General features: G+C 38.3%; 1 protein-coding gene across 7 annotated transcripts in view; it reads left to right on the top strand.

Annotated features, from left to right (window-relative positions):
• The window catches only part of NPNT (nephronectin), an 80,554-nt gene that overhangs the window by 3,463 nt on the left and 52,246 nt on the right, over positions 1–24,845 (top strand). For 4 of the 7 annotated variants that reach the window (XM_057705157.1, XM_057705153.1, XM_057705155.1 and 1 more), the window contains exon 3: positions 19,531–19,581. The exons of the other annotated variants lie outside the window; for them this stretch is intronic. In XM_057705157.1, coding sequence (XP_057561140.1) covers positions 19,531–19,581 — 51 coding nt within the window. The remainder of the gene's footprint in view (positions 1–19,530; positions 19,582–24,845) is intronic. 7 annotated transcript variants of the gene reach the window in all.

Raw genomic sequence — 24,845 nt, 5'->3', positions numbered from 1 at the left:
GAAAAAAACCAACATTTTTAAGTTCTGTGAGTAATCAACATCATGTAATAAGTGCCAAATCAGAACACTGATTTTTACCTTTCACACGATCACAAGTGGATATTTTAATGGTAGAAATCAGAGCCACATCCCAGAAGTCTGAGAAATTCATTCCCAACATTTCATCTAGATCTTAAAATTTTATCCCACTCCCCCTAACAAAAACAAATCCACAAATGATCAAGTAAATTTCTGGGATATCTTTGGAGCATGAGGTTGGCATGTCTGGTTAGATAGTGGGAACTGAGTTGGGTGCCGTCTATCCCAATGTTTTACTGCTGATGAGAAAGGGGCTTAGAGAAATAGGGAAGGATAGTTAAGGCTGGAGCTGGAAAGGGAGGAGCCTGCCTTAGAGAAGTGTTGACAGGGTGAGAAATCAGGTAAATTTCAGTTTGGAAAGCTAGGCGTTCCCTCAGCTATTTCAGTCTTTGAGGACTGCAGTGTGATGTCTTTCCTTAACTTTGTGAAGGAGGGAGAGGGACAGTCCCAGGCTGACATCTCTGGTTAGGGATGGAAAGGTAAAGGGGACTAAAGTTTGTCTACCTGCTCCTTGCAAGCCAGCGGGCCAGACTTTTTGCACAGTTGGGTCATTGCTGCTTTTTATAAAGGCAGATGGTGGTAATTCCAGTCTTCAGGTAAACCAAAGAACTAGGTAAAGCTTCTGTGCCCCCACTGGTTAGTCTATTCCACATTGTTTTTAAGGGAAGATGGTCAAAAAAGAAGAATGGTACCAGGTGAAATAAAGTCTTCTGCCACTTATGCCACAGTCAGAGGTATTTGCACAGCTGGAGGCCACAGGTGGGGAATTTGAAGAGCAATCAGGTGTTGATAAGCAAGGGGTGAAGAGAGGATTCTTCTCTTGCCCCAAGACACACACCTCTCCTGAATAAAAAAATAAGTAGTTTTCTTTGCAGGAAGGGAGATGGTTTCTTCTTTCACTGCCTTAATTTCCAGGACACTCCCAAAGCAAATGTTGCAGTGCTTTGGGGTGCGCACAGGCCCCTAGCTCCACGCAGGACGAGGCTGCCTGGCCCAGTGCCCTGAGCCCAGTGAAGTGCACCTTCCCTGAAGGCAGCGTGCCAGGGCAGTCGGCAGCAGCAAGCGGAGGAGTGTATTTGCGCTCCGCCAGATGTGCTAAAAGAATTCCGAGGAGAAAACTCTATCTCCTAGAGGTTCATCGACTGTGGAATTCCCCAGAAGAGAACCTCTCGGAGCTGTTTTATCTCTTTACCTTGGAATTACATTTTCTCTAATATACACAGGCTTGGCAGTTCTGAATTTGAATGAGTTTCAAGACCTTTGAAAGGTCCAGTGGCATTACAAAATTTAAACAGCCAGGCGATTTCCTAGCATTTCACTTTCTGCACAGTAGCTTTTCCAGCAGATACGGGACATTATTCTATTATTTTCTATACCTTCATTTTGTTTGTAAAAGACTGCCCAGTGGTCAAATATAGTATTGGATAGTATTTATCTTTCCTTTCCTGTTATTGAATCTGAGGAAGCTGCAACATGGCATGAGTTAATTATTGAAATGGTAATAAATGCATAAGGTGATTCTGCACAAATCACAGTTTATCTTAGATTTGGTGGAAGTTTGAGAGGCAGCATAAGGGAAGGAACGTGGACTCTGGAGCTACGCTGCCTAGGTTTAAATTAGTCCGACCTCTTATTAGCTGTTGTGACCTTGAGCAGATCACTCAACCCCTCTGTGCTTTATTTTCCCCATCCCTAAAATGGATCTAAAATTCTACAATATTTCCTAGGACCATAATACGGCTTAAGTAAGTTATTATTTGTAAAGGATGTAAAACTACTTCTGGCACAGAGCAAATACTATATGTGTGTTTCGTGAAATTAAAGTGATGTAAAGGAGGACTTCCCCGGTGCTCTAGTAGGTAAAGACTCCGGGCTTCCATCGCACGGGACACGGGTTCAATCGCTGGTCAGGGAAGTTCCACATGCTGTGTGGGGTGGCCAAAAAAAAAAAAAAGAGAGAGAGAGAGAAAGAAATGTAAAGGAATACTGCTTATGACACAGTGTTGTGGAATAGGACACACCCGTGCTTTCAGATTCTTGGTTCTTTAGGCATGATATATGCATTTTTGCATTTATACCACCAAAAAAAAAAAAAAGTGGTTGCAAAGTTCTCTGTGTTGCAATAAAACAAAATGCCTTTAAACTAAAAAGGGCCAGATGGATCTCTACCGTTAATGTTACAGATGGCAGAGTTGTAAAAATGAGTTCAAAGATGGATGCTTCCTTGTCTGTGTTTTATTTTTGCAGAACCTCAGATGGTCCAAGTGGCTCTTGCCAGTTCAGAGATCCCCCCAGTCTTTGTTTTGCTATAAACAGGTAGAGGAATGTCGGGGCGGGGGTCAGCTCAGAGTGGGAAGGGAGAACAGTGCCCAAAAGAGACTAGTTGGGGACAAATGGAAAACTCCTGATTAGTTTTTAAAGGAAGCTTCTGTGAAACTAAAACCTTTGTCACTATATTTATTCAAGGAAAATGCCTTGCGATTCTTTAACGGTTACATCGGGTAATGGATTACCTATAAAAATTCCAAACAGCTTCTGGGAAATCTAATGTGAAAAATGTTTTTGCCTTCCTGACCCTTAGATAATCTCAGAGTTTTTCTTCCCATGAGGAGCATTCTTCCTTCCTTATCAGAGATGCCCTGGTTCTCGTTTTTCTGAATGATTCAATTTGGAATTTTCTTTCAAATCAGCATAGCAAAGCAAAAGGAAACTATTCCCACCTGCACAGAGAACCTCCTAATGTATCCCTTAGAAGAGGTGTAAGCTGGGGGAGGCCGTACCCTCATTGTGTCATTTGTCAGCTCTCACACCCTAGAGCACTGACAATTTGGTAAGCGTTTATTCCATTTGGTTGAGCATACATGAGACATATTGACTCCTTATTCATGTGAGTCGAGTACACGTATTTACACAAGACATGCTGCGTTTCATTTTCACTTGCTGCCCCCCTTTCCATGGACTTGTTGGGAGAGGATGACCAGCAGGGCAGCTCAGCCTCGCTCGTGCCTCACCAGGTCCAACCATAAAGCCACATTCCGCCAGACTTCCTGCCCTTCCCTCTGGGACTGAGGAAGGAAGGACCAGAGATACTAAGCAAAGAGGCACAGGCGCTGTCCTCCTGCTTCCTATTCCCTTCCTGGAATAGGAACCACAACCTATTCCAGAAATAGGCAGGTTAGGCTCTCATTGTTCTTTTAGAGATCATACCTTCTTTCTGTCCTTTGATTCTTTTTTTTTCTTGACTCATACACGGATGTTAAGAATTCAGAGTTGAGTTTTCTAGTTAATCATCTTGGGCTTTACCTTTATTGACTGTTGATACAGCTCTCGATTGTAAAGGGAAAATTTCTTAGTATGTTCCTAACACACTGATGGTTCCACATTTACAGCACACAGCACCTTAATCGTTCAGATTGTCACAAAATACTTGTTCCTGGCTCTGTAGTTATTCTATTTAACTGCCTTAACTTTTCCATCTTGTTAATGGCACACTTCATTTTAAGTATTTTAACAATTTCTCTACTCCAAGTGGCGATATCTGTAATAAGGATTTGTCAGGGTTTGTATATCTGATTTTAAAAAGCCACGTATTCTGTGGAAACAGTTCTTAACAAAAAGCACTAGACAATTTGGGGTAGCTGAGTGGAGACCTGACTTTTGTACCTGATTAGCTGTTTAACATTTCTCAGCTGCAGTTTTCTTATTTTACAAGTGGATTTCTAAGGTGCCCTGCAGCTCTAAACCCCATCTGAGAACTTCCTTAATATTGAAAGGTGTATATAGGATCTAGATACTGCATTTCTGTATGGTTGCTCTTCTGTTTACTTAGAAATTCGGCTCTATATGTGGCTATAACAATAGCGTTTCTGTTGAAAGCACTTTGTAAGGTGTGAAGAAAAACTCAAAATACAGCTAGTTTTTAGGTTTCAACAAAGCTATTCAGTTTCTGAGTTCTTTGGCTGTCATTGAGCAATTTGTGGTTTTTGAAAGAATTTATATGAAATAGGGTGGTTTTATATCATTTTTCCTTAAGACCAGACCAGACAAAGAGCAGGTGTTTCCTTATGTTTCTTTGGAGATTTTGTTGAGAAGTAAAACCTGCACCTAGACTTTGACTTAGCTTTACTAGTTCTGAACCTCATTTTCTCCTACCTCCTCCCTGAAGTTAGGAAAGGCTACAACTGTACAATTGCCGTGTAAAGTGAAAATTCTGGATTTTTATCAGCACTAGATAAACTTATAGGTTAGTGTGACTTAAGGGCCGAGAAACAGGAATTCATCCTGAAACTGTTTTGGCGTTGTCAGTTTCACTGGGGTAATGTATATGGTGGCTAACAATTGTGGACCGCTAGAAAGAATGATGAACAAATCACTGAATTAATTATTTCTGTATTTCAAATGGAACAGTTATTAGTTTAAGGAGAGAATTTTGATTTAGTAAGTGAAACATTTAAATGTCATACTTCATTCCTTATTCATATCTGGGTTCAGAAATCAGCCTTGTAAAAGGAACATGATTTTTTAATATTTCCTCCCTGTATTGGTCATTGATTTCCTGTCCCTAGTCACGAAATTATTATCGATGACACCCTTCTGTGATGTTTTGGATTTTGAGTGCTTTCTTTAACATACTCAAGAGTAAACAAGCGATGTTGGAAGTGACTTTGAAGGCCACACATAGTGTTCCCCTGCTCTTCCTATTGAGTGCCCTTCCATTAGTAGCCTCTATTGGACGTGAATCAGCATCTTACAAACGAAGCCGTTTTTTATACCTGCACAACCATACACGCTCCAGGAGTGACTGGGACTCTCAAGGCAGCTGGTGCTGCTCAGAGTGGTGTTGAAGATTACCCCCAGGTCCTGGGCCAGCTTCATGGAGCTGAGCACGCGTCACTGTCTTTATATCAGCTTCCTCCTCTAATTTTGGGGTGAGACTGCAAAATCTCATGTTGTATTTTTTGAGGTAGGAATAAATGCAAAGCAGTGGACAGTCTTACAACTACTTTCAGCGCTTAACCTGAACCTCCAAATCCTTAGGAAGTGACGCTTTTGATTAGGGTTATCCAACCACCACTTTCCATGAAAAGGTTATTTAAGAACAGCATGTACTTTGGGTGACTTCAAGTGGCCTTGGAATGCAGAGTCCAAACTAAAATCAGTGTTGAAGAGGTTTGACCTTTTCCCACAGCTGGTTTTGGAGTATGTGTCGTCTTGAAAGTCAGGGTTCACAGAAATTGCCTTGTTCCTTCATTCTTTCCCCCCATTGGAACTGATCTTTATATCATATTATCAAGAGCTACTAATTTCCCAAGATCCCCTTGTAAATTAATCTGGGCAGGTCTTAACCTTTACGGACTAGAAATTTTAGCACTTCTCAGGCTAGGAGATCAGGCCAAGTAAAGGGAAGCACTTTAGTGGCTGTACGTTCAGCTTCTCCATCTGCCCTCACATACCTGCTGCAAGGAGATGCTGCCTGAAAGCACATGTGCATGTACCCCTGGTCCTGAGGAGCCACTTCCGGCCCAGAAACAACGCTGATTGCTACTTGGAAACTTTTTGATAAACTTTGAAAACTGGAGGTGTGCTTTCCCCGCCTCCTCTCCTGTAGCAGTTGTAATGGTGGTTTGCATCTGTAGAATTCATGTCATATGCATTTGCAGTCAGTTGAATCAACTGCATGCTTTTAAAGTGACAATCCAGTGATGCTGAGTAATGCCCTGCAGTTTCCTTCAGTGAGTAATGGAAGATATTCATCATAGGGGCTGCAGATTTTGCCCCTTTCCAACCGATTTTGTGCAGGTTCAAAAAATTTTTCCATCAATCTTTTAAAAATATTTAATTTACAAGAAGAAATACAATCATATCCTCAAATACCCCGCCTTAGAGCAATAAATATCACCAGTTTTTTGCATACCTTTCAGAAATATTTTACATTCTTATGGGTAAATTCCTATATGTCTCTACCCCCACCTCTTTTATGCAAATGAAAGCATGCTGTATATACCATTTTACCTTCTTTTTCCTAAAAATGTATCTTCAAAGGCTTTCTTTATCATCAACACATGAAGAGCCTGCTCACTTTTTTATGAATGTATAATATTCCAACATATGGCCATACCATAATTTATTAACCAGTTTCTTATTTATGGACATTTATGTTGATTCTAGTCTTTTGCTAATACAAACAATTCTCAAATAAAAAGCCTTGAACATACATGGAAGAAATATTGTTTTGCATGTGCTATTTCGCCAAGATAACTGTTATACATGGTCAAATGACATATACAGTTGTAATTTTGACCAGTTGGCCGACGGTTTCTTCCTTGGTAGTAACTAGGTAAAGGAAAGACTGGATTGCAGTGCTGACTTAAGGCTCTGGAAATTCCATATCCAGAATTTGATCTGTTGCTTGATTCTAAGATGCTCTGATCCCTACTTTTCCCCCCTAAAAAATGCTCTAACAAGTCAGTGAAGGTCCCTCTGCCCCCATTTTTCATCTGTTTAATCTTGGACTAGAGGCAGCTGGTTGGGAGGAAGGAGTGAGGTTGTCCATTAGCCCATCCCTACCTGGCCTTCAGCCTATCAGTTGTCTGCTTTTTATGGTTGTGAAGTCCTTTTTTTACTTATAAGAAAGACTCATTCATTCTTTTAGGAACTGATTAATTCATTGGTCTTTTACTGTGTTTATACTTCAGCCGTAATTTTTACAGCTGTGTATATAGTGTTTGCTTTTTTACTAGACCCATAACCTATTAAGGAGGAGTATGTAGAATTTTGATATCTGAATAAAATTTAGGGGGACACCTGTTATGATATAAGTATTTTCAGGAAATATTAAACTATTGTATTTTGATCTTAAAAAGTGACTTTAAGACCATAGGGGTATATCATTTCCATTAGCTATTCTAATTATTCCAATTATTAAGTTGTTTTATTTAAAAAAAATAAGAAATGTGTGCATAAGTTAAAAATTAAAGGACCCAGATTGGGAGAAAGAGAGGACGGTGAAGGTAAGTCTTTCTAACTTCCCTGTTTTTCCTGACCACGCCACCACTGTTTCTCATTGGTCTTTGCAGGGATTTCCAGACATTTCTAAAATTTTCCTTGTACATAAAATGAAGACATGAAGTAAAACTAGTCTGTACCTTCTTTTTTCACATAACATTACATTTTGGAGGCTAGTCCTTATCAATTCATGTAAACCTGACTCCTTTTAAATATGGGGGTATCATATCTCTTTTACATATGGATGTACCATAATTAAATTAATTACTTTAAAAATCCCCTATTTATGTACATTTAGGTGGTTTTCGATATTTTGTTTTTACAAAATACGTGGTAATGCATATCTTTACATATTCCTCATCACTGATATATAGGTACAGATGTGGGAGAGCTAGAGAGTGATCCTATTTTTTTTTTAAGAACTTTTATTGAAATACCGTTAACATACAATAAACTGCATATATTTACAGTGTACAATTTGGTATCCCAATCTCGCAATTCATTCCCCCCCCAACCCTCCCCACTTTCCCCGCTTGGTGTCCACGTGTTTGTTCTCTACACCTGTGTCTCTGTTTCTGCTTTGCAAACTGGTTGATTTGTACCATTTTTCTATATTCCACATATATGTGTTAATATACGATATTTGTTTTTTTCTCTCTGACTCACTTCACTCTATATGACAGTCTCAGGTCCATCCATGTCTCTACAAATGTCCCAGTTTCATTGCTTTTTACAGCTGAGTAATATTCCATTGTATATATGTACCACATCTTCTTTATCCATTCATCTGTTGATGGACATTTAGGTTGCTTCCATGTCCTGGCTATTGTAAATGGTGCTGCAATGAATATTGGAGTTCATGTGTCTTTTTGAATTATGGTGTTCTCTGGGTATATGCCCAGCAGTGGGATTGCTGGGTCATATGGTAACTCTATTTTTAGTTTTGCAAGGAACCTCCATACTGTTCTCCATAGTGTCTGTATCAATTTACATTCCCACCAACAGTGCAAGAGGGTTCCCTTTTCTCCACACCCTTTCCAGCATTTACTGTTTGTAGATTTTCTGATGATGCCCATTCTAACTGGTGTGAGGTGATACCTCATTGTCATTTTGATTTGCATTTCTCTAATAATTAGTGATGTTGAGCAGTTTTTCATGTGCCTCTTGGCCATCCGTATGTCTTCTTTGGAGAAATGCCTGTTTAGGTCTTCTGCCCATTTTTTGATTAGGTTGTGTGTTTTTTTTGATATTGAGCTGGATGAACTGTTTATATCTTTTGGAGATTAATCCTTTGTTGATTCGTTTGCAAATATTTTTTCCCATTCTGAGGGTTGTCTTTTCATCTTGCTTATAGTTTCCTTTGCTGTGCAGAAGCTTTGAAGTTTCATTAGGTCCCACTTGTTTATTTTTGTTTTTATTTACATTACTCTAGGGGGTGGATCAAAAAAGATCTTGCTGTTATTTACGTCAAAGAGTGTTATTCGTATGTTTTCCTCTAGAAGTTTTATAGTGTCTGGCCTTACATTTAGGTCTTGAATCCATTTTGAGTTTATTTTTTGTGTGTGGTGTTAGCGAGTGTTCTAATTTCATTCTTTTACGTGTAGCTGTCCAGTTTTCCCAGCACCACTTATTGAAGAGGCTGCCTTTTCTCCACTGTATATCCTTGCCTCCTTTGTCATAGATTAGTTGACCATAGTTTATCTCTGGGCTTTCTATCCTGTTCCATTGATCTATATTTCTGTTTTTGTGCCAGTACCATACTGTCTTGATCACTGTAGCCTTGTAGTATAGCCTGAAGTCAGGAAGCCTGATTCCACCAACTCTGTCTTTCCTTCTCAAGATTGCTTTGGCTATTCGGGGTCTTTTGCGTTTCCATAAAAGTCGTAAAATTTCTTGCTCTAGTTCTGTGAAAAATGCCATTGGTAATTTGATAGGAATTGCATTGAATCTGTAAATTGCTTTGGGTAGTATAGTCATTTTCACAAGGTTGATTCTTCCCATCCAAGAACATGGTATGTCCTTCCATCTGTTTGTGTCGTCTTTGATTTCTTTCATTAGTGTCTTATAATTTTCTGAGTACAGGTTTTTACCTCCTTGGTTAGCTTTATTCATAGGTATTTTTTTTTTTTTTTGGTTGCAGTGGTGAATGGAATTATTTCCTTAATTTCTCTTTCTGATCTTTCATTGTTAGTGTATAGAGATGCAAGAGATTTCTGTGTGTTCATTTTGTATCCTGCAACTTTACCAAATTCATTGATTAGCTCAAGTAGTTTCCTGGTGGCATCTTTAGGGTTTTCTATGTATAGTATCATGTCATCTGCACACAGTGAGAGTTTTACTTCTTCTTTTCCAATTTGGATTCCTTTTATTTCTTTTTCTTCTCTGTTTGCTGTGGCAAGGACTTCCAAAACTATGTTGAATAGTAGTGGAGAGAGTGGACATCCTTGTCTTGTTCCTGATCTTAGAGGGAATGCTTTCAGTTTTTCACCATTGAGAATGATGTTTGCTGTGGGTTTGTCATATATGGCCTTTATTATGTTGAGGTAGGGTCCCTCTATGCCCACCTTCTGGAGAGTTTTTATCATAAATGGGTGTTGAATCTTGTCAAAAACTTTTTCTGCATCTATTGAGATGATCATGTGGTTTTTATCCTTCAGTTTGTTAATATGGTGTATCACATTGATTGATTTGCGTATGCTGAAGAATCCTTGCATTCCAGGGATAAACCCCACTTGATCATGGTGTATGATCCTTTTAATGTGTTGTTGGATTCTGTTGGCTAGTATTTTGTTGAGGAGTTTTGCATCTAAATTCATCAGTGTTATTGGTCTGTAGTTTTCTTTTTTTGTAGTATCTTTGTCTGGTTTTGGTATCAGAGTGATGGTGACCTCATAAAATAAGTTTGGGAGTGTTCCTTCCCTCGCAGTTTTTTGGAAGAGCTTGAGAAGGGTGGGTGTTAGCTCTTCTCTAAATGTTTGATAAAATTCACCTGTGAATCCATCTGGTCCTGGACTTTTGTTTGTTGGGAGATTTTAATCACAGTTTCAATTTCATTACTTGTGATTGGTCTGTTCCTATTTTCTATTTCTTCCTGATTCAGTCTTGGAAGGTTATACCTTTCTAAGAATCTCTCCATTTCATCCAGGTTGTCCATTTTATTGGCATATAGTTGCTTGTAGTAGTCTCTTATTGTGCCTTCTGTTTCTTTGGTGTCCGTTGTAGCTTCTCCTGTTTCATTTCTAATTTTATTGATTTGAGTCCTCTCCCTCTTTTTCTTGATGAGTCTTGTTAGAGGTTTATCGATTTTGTTTATCTTCTCAAAGAACCAGCTTTTATTCATTTTTGCTATTGTTTTCTTTGTTTCTATTTCATTTATTTCTGCTCTGATCTTTATGATCTCTCTCTGTCTACTATCTTTGGGTTTTGTTTGCTCTTCTTTCTCTAGTTTCTTTAGGTGTAAGGTGAGATTGTTTATTTGGGATTTTTCTTGTTTCTTGAGGTAGGATTTTATTGTTATAAACTTCCCTCTTAGAACTGCTTTCTCTGCATCCCATAGGTTTCGCATCATTGTGTTTTCATTGTCATTTGTCTCTAGGTATTTTTTGATTTCCTCTTTGATTCATCTGTGATCTCTTGGTTATTTAGTAGCGTATTGTTTAGCCTCCACGTGTTCTGTGTTTTTTACAGTTTTTTTTTCCTGTAATTGATTTCTAATCTCATAGTGTTGTGGTTAGAAAAGATGCTTGATACAATTTCAATTTTCTTGAATTTACCAAGGCTTGATTTATGACCCAAAATGTGATCTATCCTGGAGAATGTTCCATGTGCAGTTGAGAAGAATGTGTAGTGTGCTGTTTTTGGATGTAATGTCCTATAGATATCTATTAAATCAAGCTGGTTTATTGTGTCATTTAAAGCTTGTGTTTCCTTATTAATTTTCTTTGTGGATGATCTGTCCATTGGTGTAAGTGGGGTGTTAAAGTCCCCCACTATGATTGTGTTACTGTCGATTTCCTCTTTCATAGTTGTTAGCATTCGCCTTATGTATTGAGGTGCTCCTATATTGGGTGCATATATATTTATAATTGTTATCTCTTCTTTCTGGATTGATCCCTTGATCTCTATGTAGTGTCCTTTCTTGTCTCTTTTAACATTTTTTATTTTTAAGTCTATTTTATCTGATATGAGTATCACTACTCCAGCTTTCTTTTGATTTCCATTTGCATGGAATATCTTTTTCCATCCCTTCACTTTCCGTCTGTATGTGTCCCTAGGTCTGAAGTGGGTCTCTTGTAGACAGCAGGGTCTTGTTTTTGTATCCAGTCGGTGTCTTTTGGTTGGTGCATTTAGTCCATTTACATTTAAGGTGATTATCGATATGTATGTTCCTATTACCATTTCCTTAATTGTTTTCTTTTTGTTTTTGTAGGTCCTTTCCTTCTCTTATGTTTCCCTCTTAGAGATGTTCCTTTAGCATTTGTTGTAGGGCTGGTTTGGTGGTGCCGAATTCTCTTAGCTGTTGCTTGCCTGTAAAGCTTTTGATTTCTCCATCGAATCTCAATGAGATCCTTGCTGGGTAGAGTATTCTTGGTTATAGGTTCTTGCCTTTCATCACTTTAAATATATCATGCCACTGCCTTCTGGCTTGCAGAGTTTCTGCTGAGAAATCAGCTGTTAACCTTATGGGAGTTCCCTTGTTTGTTATTTATCGTTTTTCCCTTGTTGCTTTTAATAACATTTCTCTGTCTTTAATTTTTGTCAGTTTGACTGCTATATGTCTTGGTGTGTTTCTCCTTGGGTTTATCCTTCCTAGGACTCTCTGTGCTTCCTGGACTTGGGTGGCTATTTCCTTTCCCATACTAGGGAAGTTTTCAACTATAATCTCTTCCAATATTTTCTCAGGTCCTTCCTCTCTCTCTTCTCCTTCTGGGACCCCTATAATGCGAATGTTGGTGCGTTTAACATTGTCCTAGAGGTCTCTTAGGCTGTCTTCAGTTCTTTTCATTCTTTTTTCTTTATTCTTTTCCACATCAGTGATGATCACCATTCTGTCTTCCAGGTCACTTATTTGCCCTTCTGCCTCAGTTAATCTGCTATTGGTTCCTTCTAGTGTATTTTTCATTTCAGTTATTGTGTTGCATATCTCTGTTTGTTTGTTCTTTAAGTCTTCTAGGTCTTTGGTAAACTTTTCTTGCAACTTTTCCATCTTTGCATCCAGTCTTTTTTCAAAGTCCTGGATCATCTTCACCATCATCATTCTGAATTCTTTTTCCGGACAAGTGCCTATCTCCTCTTCATTTAGTTGTTTTTCTGGGGTTTTATCTTGTCCCTTCATCTGGTACAAAGTCTTTTGCCTTTTCATTTTCTGTCTTTCTGTGGCTGTGGTTTTCAGTTCCACAGAAGGAAATACTGCTGATACTGCTTGATTCTGCTGTCTGGCCTCTTGTGGAGGAAGCTGTCTAGGAGGCTCGTGGGTGCTTCCTGATGGGAGGGACTGATGGTGGGTAGGGCTGGGTGGGCGGAGCTCTGTAAAAGTTTAATCGGATTTCGTTCAGTAAAACTTTAATCTGCTTGTCTGCCAATGGGTGGGGCTGTGTTCCCACCTTGTTGGTTGTTTGGCCTGAGGCTACCCAGCACTGGAGCTTACAGGCTCTTTGGTGGGGCTAATGGTGGACTCTGGGAGGGCTCACACTAATGAGCACTTCCCAGAACCCCTGCTGCCAGTGCCCCTGTCTCCTCGGTGAGCCACAGCTGCCCCCCACCTCTGCAGGCAACCCTCCAACACCAGCAGGTAGGTCTGGTTCAGTCTCCTGTGGGGTCACTGCTCCTTCCCCCAGATCCTGGTGAGCACACTTTTTTGTGTGCCCTCCAAGAGTGGAGTCTCTGTTTCCCCCAGTCCTGTGGAGGTCCTGCAATCAAATCCCTCTGGCTTTCAAAGTCTGATTCTCTGGGGTTTCCTCCTCCCGTTGCTGGACTCCCAGGTTGGGAAGCCTGACATGGGGCTCAGGACCCTCACTTTAGTGGGTGGACTTCTGTGGTATAACTATTCTCCAGCTTGTGAGTCACCCACCCAGCATTTATGGGATTTGATTTTAATGCGCTTGCGCCCCCTCCTGCCATCTCATTGCAGCTTCTCCTTTGTCTCTGGATGTGGGGTGTCTCTTTTCGTGAGTTCCAGTGTCTTTCTGTTGATGCTTGTTCAGCAGTTAGTTGTAATTTCGGTGCTCTTGCAAGAGGGAGTGAGCGCATGTCCTCCTACTCTGCCATCTTGATTCCTTTCGAGAGTGATCCTATTTTTATGTAAGTACAGTTGTTGAAGAGCTCTCATTTCATTTTTACAAATTTTCTTATATAAAATATGTAACTTCAAGGTGATTAAGTCATGGATAATATTACAGAGTGGAAACCTTCCATTCAGTCATTTTCCTTTTTTATTCCTTAGAAGATGCCTTAAAAGATGAATAGAATGGATTTATTTTTATGTTTTTATGTCCTACCTTGTTTGGGAAAGGATGTGAAGTGACTTCCAGGAATGAATGCAATAAAATAGGAAAACAGAATTGACAAAGGCTAGAGGAAGAAAAAAGGGTAGAAAAAAAGGTAAGATGTTGGGAGGAGAGTTAATAAGTGCAGGTATGCAAGCCATAGGATTTAAATTATGTTTTATAGTTTAGCTCTTAGTTTCTGCTAGCCAAAGGAAAAAGGGAAGTTTCATTGCTCACATAATTCATGTTGTGTTTTAGGGAAAAAGAAAACCAGTTATTTGGGGAAATTATGGCTTTTCCCACATAGAGTTCTGAAAGAAGACTTTCATGTGGTCTTCAGAGAGTGGGGGTGAATGATGGAATAGAAGGGGCTACAGCAACGTTTTTGTCATGAAGCCAGTGGTGGTGTTGTAAAGCTGTTCCATGGAAGAGCCTCCAACCTAAGATGAGACCCTTACTCTAGAAGTGCAATTCATAGAGAACTATTCTATGTGCCACTTAAGAAACATTATACATACTTAGCTTTCTGATGACTCAGCTTGATTCAGCCCAGAATGTCTAGCAATGATGAATGAACTGTATAGGGCTCTGGGTGGACAATTCTAGGTTAGCCAAGACAGTTTCAAGTTAGGATTTCTAACAATGTCAGGTTTGCCGTAGTATTAATTAAAAGCTAGTCTTTATATTTTTTCTTCTTTTTTTTCTTTCTTTTCCTTTTTTTAGCCCATGTATTTTCAAGATCAGTCAGCAGTTGATGGAGTTGCTACCCAGAGGCATTGGGAATGGAATACAGATAGGTGTCTCCTAGGATCCAGTATTAGGAGGCTCTGCAAAGAAATCAGGGGGAGAATTTTTTGTATCAACTTTGTATGAGTTATTATTCTTGTACTCATTGAATATCAGCATAAAAGTCATTACCATTTTGTATGTACTTACTCATTTTTGTGCCAGTTATAACTTGAGGAAAGAGGTGAGGCACAAACACTGCTTCCAGGCATCATTTATCCTACTTACACTTTTACATGAAATAAGGGCCCAGGAACAACAAAATCTTTGACCAATGCTTGTTTCCCCAAAGCTCCTGATTGTTGTAGGTGTGCAAAGGAGCCAAAATAACCCTTAGTTTTTATTCTAGTTCACCTGGATCTCATGGAGGGCTGCTTTAAATAAGCCACCTGGGCCTGAATAGACTCAAAGCAGAGTCTCATGTCACCATTCAGACACAAACTTAACTTGTTTTCACTGGGGATTTGAGGAAAGGCTAATTCTCATGCACTCCTGAAGCTCCAGTGCCAATGGAACCTGACACTCTGGGGCACATATGCCATAGGAGAATCTCTCTCTCTGTCTCTGTCTGTCTCTCTCTCAAAAAAAAAAAGGCTCAACATGTGTCCAGAGAGGGCCCCAGTCTGGTAAGTGCCCCATCTCCTTCGGAGAAACAGAAAGGGGCTTTGAACGCCTTTCCTAAGAGATCAGCAGCAACCAAGAGTATAACCTTCCAAGAACTGTCACTCTGTATCAACCTGGTGAGGAGCCAAGGAGTTTACATTGCCAGGGTGAAGACCTTACATTTCCTTGTGGGAGTAAATAAATGATCAGTTCTCAAAGATAACAGAGTGTAGCCAAGATAATTTTGCTTGAAAAAATTTCAAAGTGATGTCAGTTGTTGACCATAGGAAAATACTATAGCGTAAGCCTAATGTGATTGACAGTGCATTTGTGGGAATCTACCAGAGCAAATTGGTTTCAAAATGAATTATCTAGTTACTTAAAAGCCATCAAGTTACAGGGTATAGAGTTCATTTAAGTAATATCAAATATAAAGAAATCTATATTTGTGCATTTTAAATTATATTTAGTGGATTTTAATGTGCTAAAGCTTCATTTAAAATTTTCCAGTTTCATCATTTAATTACTACTAGTGCCTAATTGAGATAATTATGGTCATAATATAGTTACTAATAAAATTCCTAATAAAGCCCCAGCATAAAGGAGTACGTTACAGCCTACATGTGATAAAGTATTGTTATGTATGGTAAAATAGTGACAGATTTCCATGTGTTACTACATATTCTTTCATTGATATTCTCAAGAATGTTAGTTTTAACTTAGCCTGATGAAACACTAAGTCAACTTGTTATTCTTAAGTCTGATAGAAGGAAAGAGAGATATGAATAATCAAGTTGGTTTCTTAGCTTTATAATATAGTAGTTGATTTTGTAGAAGAAACAGTTTTGTTCCTAATTATATTTAATTAGAAGTCCTCGTTTTCTGCCATATATTAACCAAAGGCTGGAGACAGCCTTGGTAGGTACTAGATACCAGGGAAAGCCAACTTGAGACTAAGGATTTGCTGTAGGTGATTTGTATGAGGATAGTTTAGAATCAAATAAATTTTAAAACCGAATACTTCATTTGGTCAGTATCTCTTTAATGGTCCTGTAGATTAATGATATAAATTCTCCAGTACTGACATTGTTTGCCTATTATAACATCATCAGGTCACAAGGTTAAGGTTATCTTTTATAAATATTATTGACTTATTCTGAACTTTTAGGAACTATGTCATCACAGTTTAAATTTGTGCTAACGTACACAAAAGAAGAAACTATTAGACATTTTGGATTTATGCTGACTTTGCCAAAAACAATGTTGTTTTTCAAAAATCTTTAGCCTTGTTTTCATAGATCAGAGTTTTCAAACTCAGTTTCTATGAAAAATCCCTAAATGGTCAAAGGTGTGTGTTTAGCACAGAGACTAATTCCTTGGATAGATTTTCCAAAGATAAGCTTCCTGCCACCCAAAATATTTTTCTAAAGCCTTTGTTACTTGCTGTTTCACTTTAATGTTCAGATTTTGTGAGTACTTAGTAACTATCTGCCAGATGCTTTCATGCCAACAAATGGCAAATATTAGAAAAACACAAACTGGATCTCATGCCTAGTTGTATTTTTTTAATGTACATGGGTGTTTAGAGTTGATTTTATATTATATAACTTACTGTGGTAATAGTTTCTACTGGGTAAATTGTCCCAAGTTCATCTGATTACATAAACATTTCATGATGTTTCACATAGGTAATGGTGGTTTCAAGTTTTTTTGTCCCTTGGATTGAGTTTTTAAATCACTGCTATATTAAAAGGGTCATTGCATCTTGGTGTCTGTGTATGGCCAAAAATTAAGATGTCCCCCTGTATAGTTTATTTCCCAATTAAGGCAGAATTGCATTTTTCTGAAACAGTTAAATTGGGGGAGAAAATATAAAATTATGAAGAAATGATTTGTAGATTTGTTAAATGTTCTGTTCTCTAATCTTGTGTTGAGGTCTGATGAATTCTATAGCTTTAATACCTATAAAGTAGTAGACTGAAAGTTGGGGTCATCGAAATTCGTCCTCAAAATGCTATTCATAGGATCTGTTGTCCTGGATGTTGGTGTTATAAACATGCAAAGTTGGAGAGTTGTCTGTGAATAGAGTTTGCCAGGCTAATATTAACTTTTTTGACAATGAGAAATATGTGAAATTTAGGGTTGGAGTATGGAGAACGTCTTAGAGTTACTACTTTTTCCAGCTGTAGATTAGGGTTAGACTGTAGAAGTACAGTATCAGGGAGGACTGTTCCCTTCCATCTACGTACCTGGCAGTTATCACCTGAAAAGAGGTGTGTGTATCATGCTTAAGACACTGTGTGACGATACACAGGAAGATAGGGATACCTTTGGCTAATAAGGGGGCTCAGTTCCTTTGGGTTTCTTATCCCTCATTTTCCTTAACTCTGTCCAAAGCCCAGGATGGACTCCAAATCTGTAACCTGTGTTTAGCAGGCAAGGGAAGTCATCCCCAAATAGTTCAGTGTCTCTGGTTTATATTAGTCACAATTTTATAAAATCATCAGAGTGCTTATGATGTTTTACCATGCCTGATAACCACTGAGACCCCTCAGTAAAGTGTATGTCACCGAGAGCCCTCAGGTGAACTGAAGCAGTGGTCCGGGGCAAGTCGCAGGAGAGAGTTCTACAGTTGTGAATTCTTACCCGGTGTGAATTCTCACCCGGTGGCTTTGCTGGCAAGGTTGCATGTGTTAACCACTGTGGCTGTTTTACAGTGGCTGTCGGGAAACAGATTATCAGGAAAAAATGGGACAGATTTTTCTATATTGTGCACTACTAATGAATCCTATTTTAGTGCTTTTCAGTGGGGTTTATACCACGAAAAAATACATGTAGGGCATTTATTTTCGGCAGCTTTCACCAAAACTGTGGTGATGGTTGCCTATGAAAATTTCCTGATGCGTCAATAGACAGTAGATTCCAGAAACTTCCTGAAAGTAATCTACTCCAAGTTTAACATTGCTTTGATTTAAAATGCAGTTTTGTATAGTTTGAAAATGCAAATTTTAGAATGTGGGACATTGGCTAAAATTTCATGCTGAGAAATCTTATTTAATGGATATATATACATGCTCATACCATAAAACTTGCTAAATCTATATGTATCCAGGTTGATTTAAGTTAAGTGAGAGAAACGTGACCCATCTTAAGATATTATGATCCAAAGATAAACTATACAGAACTGTTTGCTGCTTGTACTAACGTAACTAGTTAGAAAACAATGACGTTTGCTATTCTTTATTGACTTGTTTTACCTTTGTTTAAAATCATTTAATATTATTTCTTGATAAGTTATACTATTCAAAATTGGCATTTAAAGAATATTAAAGAAACGGTATCCTTTTATATTTTTCCCTTCTCATACATAACCCTAGCCATTAACAGTTTTCCTTAATATGTGATCCAGAATATAATTTACAATTTATACTTTGATTTATTTTCAACTTTTTGCTTAGATTGTGCCTGATTTTTTCATTACTTTATTTTAAGAAATGTATCAACATCAAGATATGGTGAGTTCTTTTAAAGTCAGCAACAACAATAAAAGCAAAATACTAATTTATTATAAACCTAACAAACACGGAAAAATTCCTCTAATAAGCAAATGTAATGTGTACCTTTAAAAGTGCAGAACAATCATTCTGGATCGATAGTTAAATTATTACATTAACTGTATCAAATTGGACTTAGAATTTTCTTCTAATATTACCTAAAAGAAGGCTCCATTCACCTAATTATAAATTATACAAATAAACAAATGGAAAGTTGAAGTCTTTCCTCTTTAAAGCATACTTTATGCTTTAAAGAGCAAATACTTTAATCTAAAAGAAAAGTCATAAAATCATCTCTTCCCTTACAGCTAGGATCTCTAGGCTGGTCAAACCCTGATCATTACTAGTAGTGTTTCAAGTTGCTTCCATTTACTTCCATTAAAATGGGTTATTTATGTATCTTCAAGTGAAAATGGCTGAGCTTTCATACTGATTCTTGTTGCTATTGACAACCAAAGCAGCCATGCAAGAAGAAAATGCTGTGGAAAGAAAGGAATAAAACCTTAATATTTCCTCCGCAAAACTGGAGAGAAAAAGGAACACACAGTATGTAAGAAACAGGTAAGTAAAGCTATATCAATTTGAAAACTACCAGCCTTGGTTACTAATTGATCAAAAGTTTTAATTTTTTTCAGATATTTTGTCCAATCCTCATTTAAATAAAAGGATACTGTCTCTTGGAACCAAAAATTAATATTCTGAAAATGACAAATTGGAATGGAAGGTACAGTGTCATAAAAGGTCCTGAAATATGTTAATTTAGAATTCGAACTATGAAAGAATAGCACAACTTCAATTACTGGTTAATATTTTTGTTACAGAATGTTTTTTAATGACAAAATGGTGACTAAAATATTACTATTTTAAACATGTCCTAGATTTTTTTGTTGTTTCAGAAAAGCACTGAAAGTTGCATATGTGTAAGTCTCCGGGAATGTAATATGGTGATAAATACCCAAGTCCAGCCTCCTTACAGAGAAAAGATCTGGAATTTCTTTTTTTGGACATTTGTTTTGCAGCTTTCTACGTCTTAAGGCAGAGAATAGCCAGGATAAGGTGCCAGCTCAAAGGTTAGATGAACATATTTTTTGAACTAATTTTGGCTAATCTATGTCTTGAAAGGCATACAGTACTTCTAAATAATAACTTTACAAAGTTATTAATAATACTTAACACTAGTTGTGTTTTTGAGTTGCTTTTTGGGGGGGAGAACTATATTCCTTAGAGATGTGTTTATTCTGTTCATAATTTTATTTCAGTTATTAAACTTTTCCCTTTCAGTTTATAATTCCTTTCTCCTGTTTTGTGAATCTAATAAATTGACCTCCATTTTAACGTAAAGGACAGTTTATATTTTTAATACTTAAAGAAGCAAAAAAAAAAAAAAAAAAAAAAGTCCACCAAATGAATTACTAACACCATCCTATCATTAACCTGAGGGAATTGTATCTCATATTCATTAACTCTTCACAGAGAAAATCAGGTAAGAAATATTTTTATTGTACAAAATATATAAGATGTTATAATAGCATCTAGTAGTATTCATGCTACTGTTTTGGTACATAAAGGGTTTCCTGTTTTAAATATTTCTGGAAGTGAATAATGTGACCTGACAAATCACCCTTGTGATACTTTAGTGGAAATCTTTGTGAAATAGGTGAAATTCTATTTAATGGAGTTGGTGCCAAGAAGACAAGGTACTTTAAACTGATAGATGAAAGATACTATTACATGTCAGAGAAAATGTTTTTAAGGGGAGATTTTAATAAAAACACTTGGGAACAAAATTGATAGTTCTAGAAATAAAAGTTAAGACATTATTCTGTTCAGAGACACAAAAAAAATCAAAGTATACATATCCTAAATTTACTATCAGCTATAGGCTTAACTAGCAGAGCTTTGCTGAGGTTAACAAGGCAATGCCAAACAAAGAGTATAATGTGGGCTTTGTCACCAACACATGTGGGTTTAGGACCTGTTCCTGTGACTCACTAACTATGATACTAGATATTTTATTTAAATTTTCTGAGCCACAATTTCCGGATCTTTAACCCTACTTGACAAGATCATTGCTGGCCATAAGGAGAATGCCTCATGCAGAACAGTTCTTGATAAATGTTTGCTATTATTATTGTATGGTCAATATAAAGGATACAAGTGAACTTTGAAACAATGTTTTACTAGGGTCCGTGATAGCATCCATGGTATATAACATGTTTTAAAATACATTTTGTTTACCATGCGCATCGTTTGGAAATAATCCATTGGAAGTAGTAGAAAATTTCTCAGATTATTCATTTCTAAAATAACAACTGTCATTGGATGACCATCTTTGCTTCTGAACCATTCCTTTTCCACTTCTTTAGTAACATCCATTTGCAAATGTCAGAGTGAGGTAGAGTTTTGGTTACCTAACCCAAGGAAAAGGAACTGAAAGGATCGAGAATTGAATTGCAGAATTACATGTAGAGTTACTTCGTCATTTATTTGACACACATTTGAGAGCTTACTAGAGGCAAGGAGCTAGGTTAGGGGCTGGCAGAGATACAGAGATTAGTAAAACATGCACTTTTACTTGGGAGGAGCTGATTTGGTAAGATGCTTTTCTCTTAATCCTTCCAGGATTCTTAAGTAGGCAGGAGTGAGGAATAAAGAGTTGAGGCTGTTTAGAGGAAGAATTACTTCCTGCTGGAGAGGATCAAGGAAGATTTCACAGACTCAGTAGTGTTCAGTTGATTCATTCATTCAGTAACTACATACTGAGGGCTATTACCTGTCTGACTCTGGGCCAACCACTGCAGACGTATTAGTAAGAAGCTACAGGTATTTAGGTTGTTCCCTGTCAATGTTGAAGGCCCACAGATGAGGACAGTATTGGATGAGAGGTGTGTTTTGAGATAGGATACTGTGAGAGCACATCTCAGTGGTCAGTATCCCCACCCAAGAGTGATGGACTGGTGGATCAGTTAAATCCCGAGGGATAAGTAAGTCAAGTAAAGGGCAACCTGACCAGACAGAAAAATGCACTGAAACTTCAGAAGCCAGAGTGAGGGGCACATTCCAGGAAGTGTAAGAACCTTCATCTGGCATTGGGGTATGTGTTTGAAGGGTATCTGATGAGAGATGCCGTGGGAGAGGTAGGAATGGTCTGGCTCATGGAAGGCCTTTGATGTCATCTTAAATAGAGTAGGGTTTATCCCAAAGTTGTAGAGGGACATGATATAGATTTTAAGCAGGGGAATTACATAATCAGATTTGTATTTCAGAAGTTATAAGCTGGTGCTAATGGGTCAGATCTGGCATCCAGGTGAATTTGATTTTGCTCATGGAGAATTTTAACATTTTTTGAAATACTCAGTGTTTCTGAGGAAGAATGAATATCAGGCTTTGTTTATAAATCAGTAGCTCTGCGATGCTGCAAGGAATAGGTGGGCTGGAGTTGCTCAGTGCTGCCCCATTTGGAAGAAGCATGTACTCTGTTTTATTATAGGGCTCACTGCTTCAGGTCAGATGCCCAGGATCTGTAGGCATTTGGGGTTCTGGGGCCACTTTCTGAACATTTTGCTGACTGGTAATTAAAAGATAGCCTTTTGAGGCTCAGGACTAGAGGCTATTATAGTAAACCTGGTGAGAAATTGAGTTTTATCTTAAGCGGTACTGATGGGAACAGAGGGAAGAAGAGAGATGGAAAGATATTAAAAAGAAAGGATGGGGAGGCATGCAGTAGGACAGTGGTGGAGAGTGCAGGCTTCCTAGACAGACCTGGCTGCTACCAGACCTGTGTTTTTGAGACACTTACCTAACCTTTCTGAGCAATAGCTTCTTTTTTGGTAAAATATGGATAAGAGCCCTACCTTATGGTTTTTATGGGGATCAGATGAGAAAATGCAAAGTACTTAGCTCAGTACCTGGCTCCTATTAATTCACGTTCAGTAAAATGGTGGCTGGTGGCAGTGAGGATGGTTGTGAGGAAGGTGGACACAAGGATGATGCCTGCGTTTCTGGTGTGTGGTTTGGTGAGCTAGAGGACGTGGGAGAAAGTGCAGATGAAGTGTTGGATGTGATATGTGAAGTGCTTATGAGACTTGGAAGGATAGAGATGTGATATGTGGTTGGATTCCAGGACCTGGAGCTCAGGAGCGAGATGTGAGTGGGGCACAGGCTGTGATTTGATGATCTCTCCACCCCTGTCCTACTCAAACCTTCCTTTCCCCTCCATCACCTGAAGTCAGCATTAATAGTCCTCACAACTGCTTCCATAGAGGATCAACGTTAGAGAGTATCAGCAGTATGTGGGAGAGGTCACATATTATATTGTCTGTTGGCTGAAATGTTCTCTGACAGTTTTCAGTTCTCGAAAAAGTTTCTTTCCAGTTTGCCATTTTGGCCTCCAGCGGAACGAAATGAGTAATTCAACTGTTTGTTTATATCGTGGGCTGAAAGAAATCACTCTCTACAAACATTCTATCTTTTTTCCCCTTTTGGTTGGCTTTTTCTGTTTCCCGTGACTGTCACTCCCAATTCTAAGCAAATATTCAACGAAACGTGAATCAGTGTTAGGAATGTAGGACCACACTTAGTTTTGAAGTTTGTATTCTTTCTTAGTTGAACCCACTGGAACTCAGCCCTGCCTCCAGTCCTGCCTCAGACACCACCTTCTCCTCTCATCCTTCCTGATTTTAGAGGCCAGAAGCCCCTTCTTTCTCTACATTTAGTTATTAACAGTGGTGTGCAGCCTATCTCATCCTCTCCTACTTTGTGGCTGTTTGTGGATCTATATCATTTGTTCTGCTAGGCTGTTAGTTCTGTGAAGTTGGGGACTATTTGTCTTATACATCTTTAGCTTCTGCAGTGCCTGGTCTAGCTCAGTCAGTGCTTTTGAAGGTATAAGGACCAGGCACTTCTATAAAAAGGTGTAAAAAGTGTGAACATGATGTAATCTTAACAAGCAGGTTGTAGTTTTAGGAAAGACAGTTTACTGGGAAAATATATTTCACTTGCCTATCTTATGACCTTATTACAATATTAGAGATCTTAACTCTTGATGAAGGTTCTTAAAAGAAATCAATTTACATGCTTGAAGACATATAAAGTGTAATCCAGTTGTGTCATCTACTGCTTGCAATCCATTGATTGTTCGCCATTATGGGTAGAATACTGATTCTCTGAGTACGAGGGTCTTCAGGCTGATGATTGCCTTATTTTAAAAAGGACTATTTTTTGCTATATGGACACGATCACAGTGGACTGCCCTTGCGCTGCCAGGCCTGCTGCTGCTTCACGCCTCTCTGGTTTGCTTAAGCTGCTTGCTCTGAATAAAAGTCCCTTCACCCTTCCACGTGGTGAATTCCTACTCATCCTTTAAGATTCAGTTCACATTTCCTCTTGCAAGCCTTCCCTGACATTTTTCCTGCTCCTGCCTGTCTGCAGAGAAATTCTTTCTTCTATATTCTTTTAACACCTTGTACACCTGTCATGTCTGTCTTTGTCAGGAGACTGTATGAGGTTTCTGAGCAGGTACTGTGTATTTAAAGGGCTCAAAGTCTAATGGGGGAGCAGGATAAGAAGAATAACTGATAATATAGCATATGTGTGTGTGTGTACATACATATGTATAATTTATGGCAGAGGTATTTACAGAGGTTTATGAAAGCACTGAGGAGGGCTCCAAACTCACAACGAAGAGCCAAAGGAAATACTGTTTAAGCCGAGTATTGAAGCTTGGCTAGATGTTAGTCGGGCAGACAAAGGGAAGAATGACATTCCATGTAAAAGCATGGAAGTATTAGGGTATGTTATTTCCTGGGAACTGCAATTAGTTGGTATATTTGGGGATATGATTAGAGATGAAGCTGGTAGGATAGGCAGGCGTCAAATTATGAAATGTGGTGTTGAATGCTGTGCTAAGTGTTTGAACTGGTGTGACGGGTATGATGATAAGTAAACATGATGAGGAGTCAGTGAGTATAAGGGGGAGAATGCCATGGTGAAGCCCAGTTTTAGGGCGGTCCCTCTAATAGCAGATTACCTTGTGCCAGCACTTTTTGAATCAGTCCCTTATTGATGGACATTTAAATTGTTTCCAACTTTTGGCGTAAGGTTCTCCATCAGATAAATTTGAAACAATTGTGAATTAATGCTTTCCTTTAAAAACAAAAACAAAAACAAAAACAAAAACCATGAGCCAAACTGACAAATGCCTTATGTCCTGCCATTCTATGCACAGTCACAAAGTTGGTTCCATTTTAAAAATAGTTAATAAATGGCTCAACTCATTATATATCAGGGACTCTTTAAACATAAGGATTTTGGTTGCTGAAAGAAGTGGGGATGG

Source organism: Hippopotamus amphibius, chromosome 13 (genome assembly GCF_030028045.1).
Source record: "Hippopotamus amphibius kiboko isolate mHipAmp2 chromosome 13, mHipAmp2.hap2, whole genome shotgun sequence".
NCBI lineage: Eukaryota > Metazoa > Chordata > Mammalia > Artiodactyla > Hippopotamidae > Hippopotamus > Hippopotamus amphibius.
Note: the sequence above shows the minus strand (reverse complement) of the source record. Positions and strands in the feature narration are given on the sequence as shown.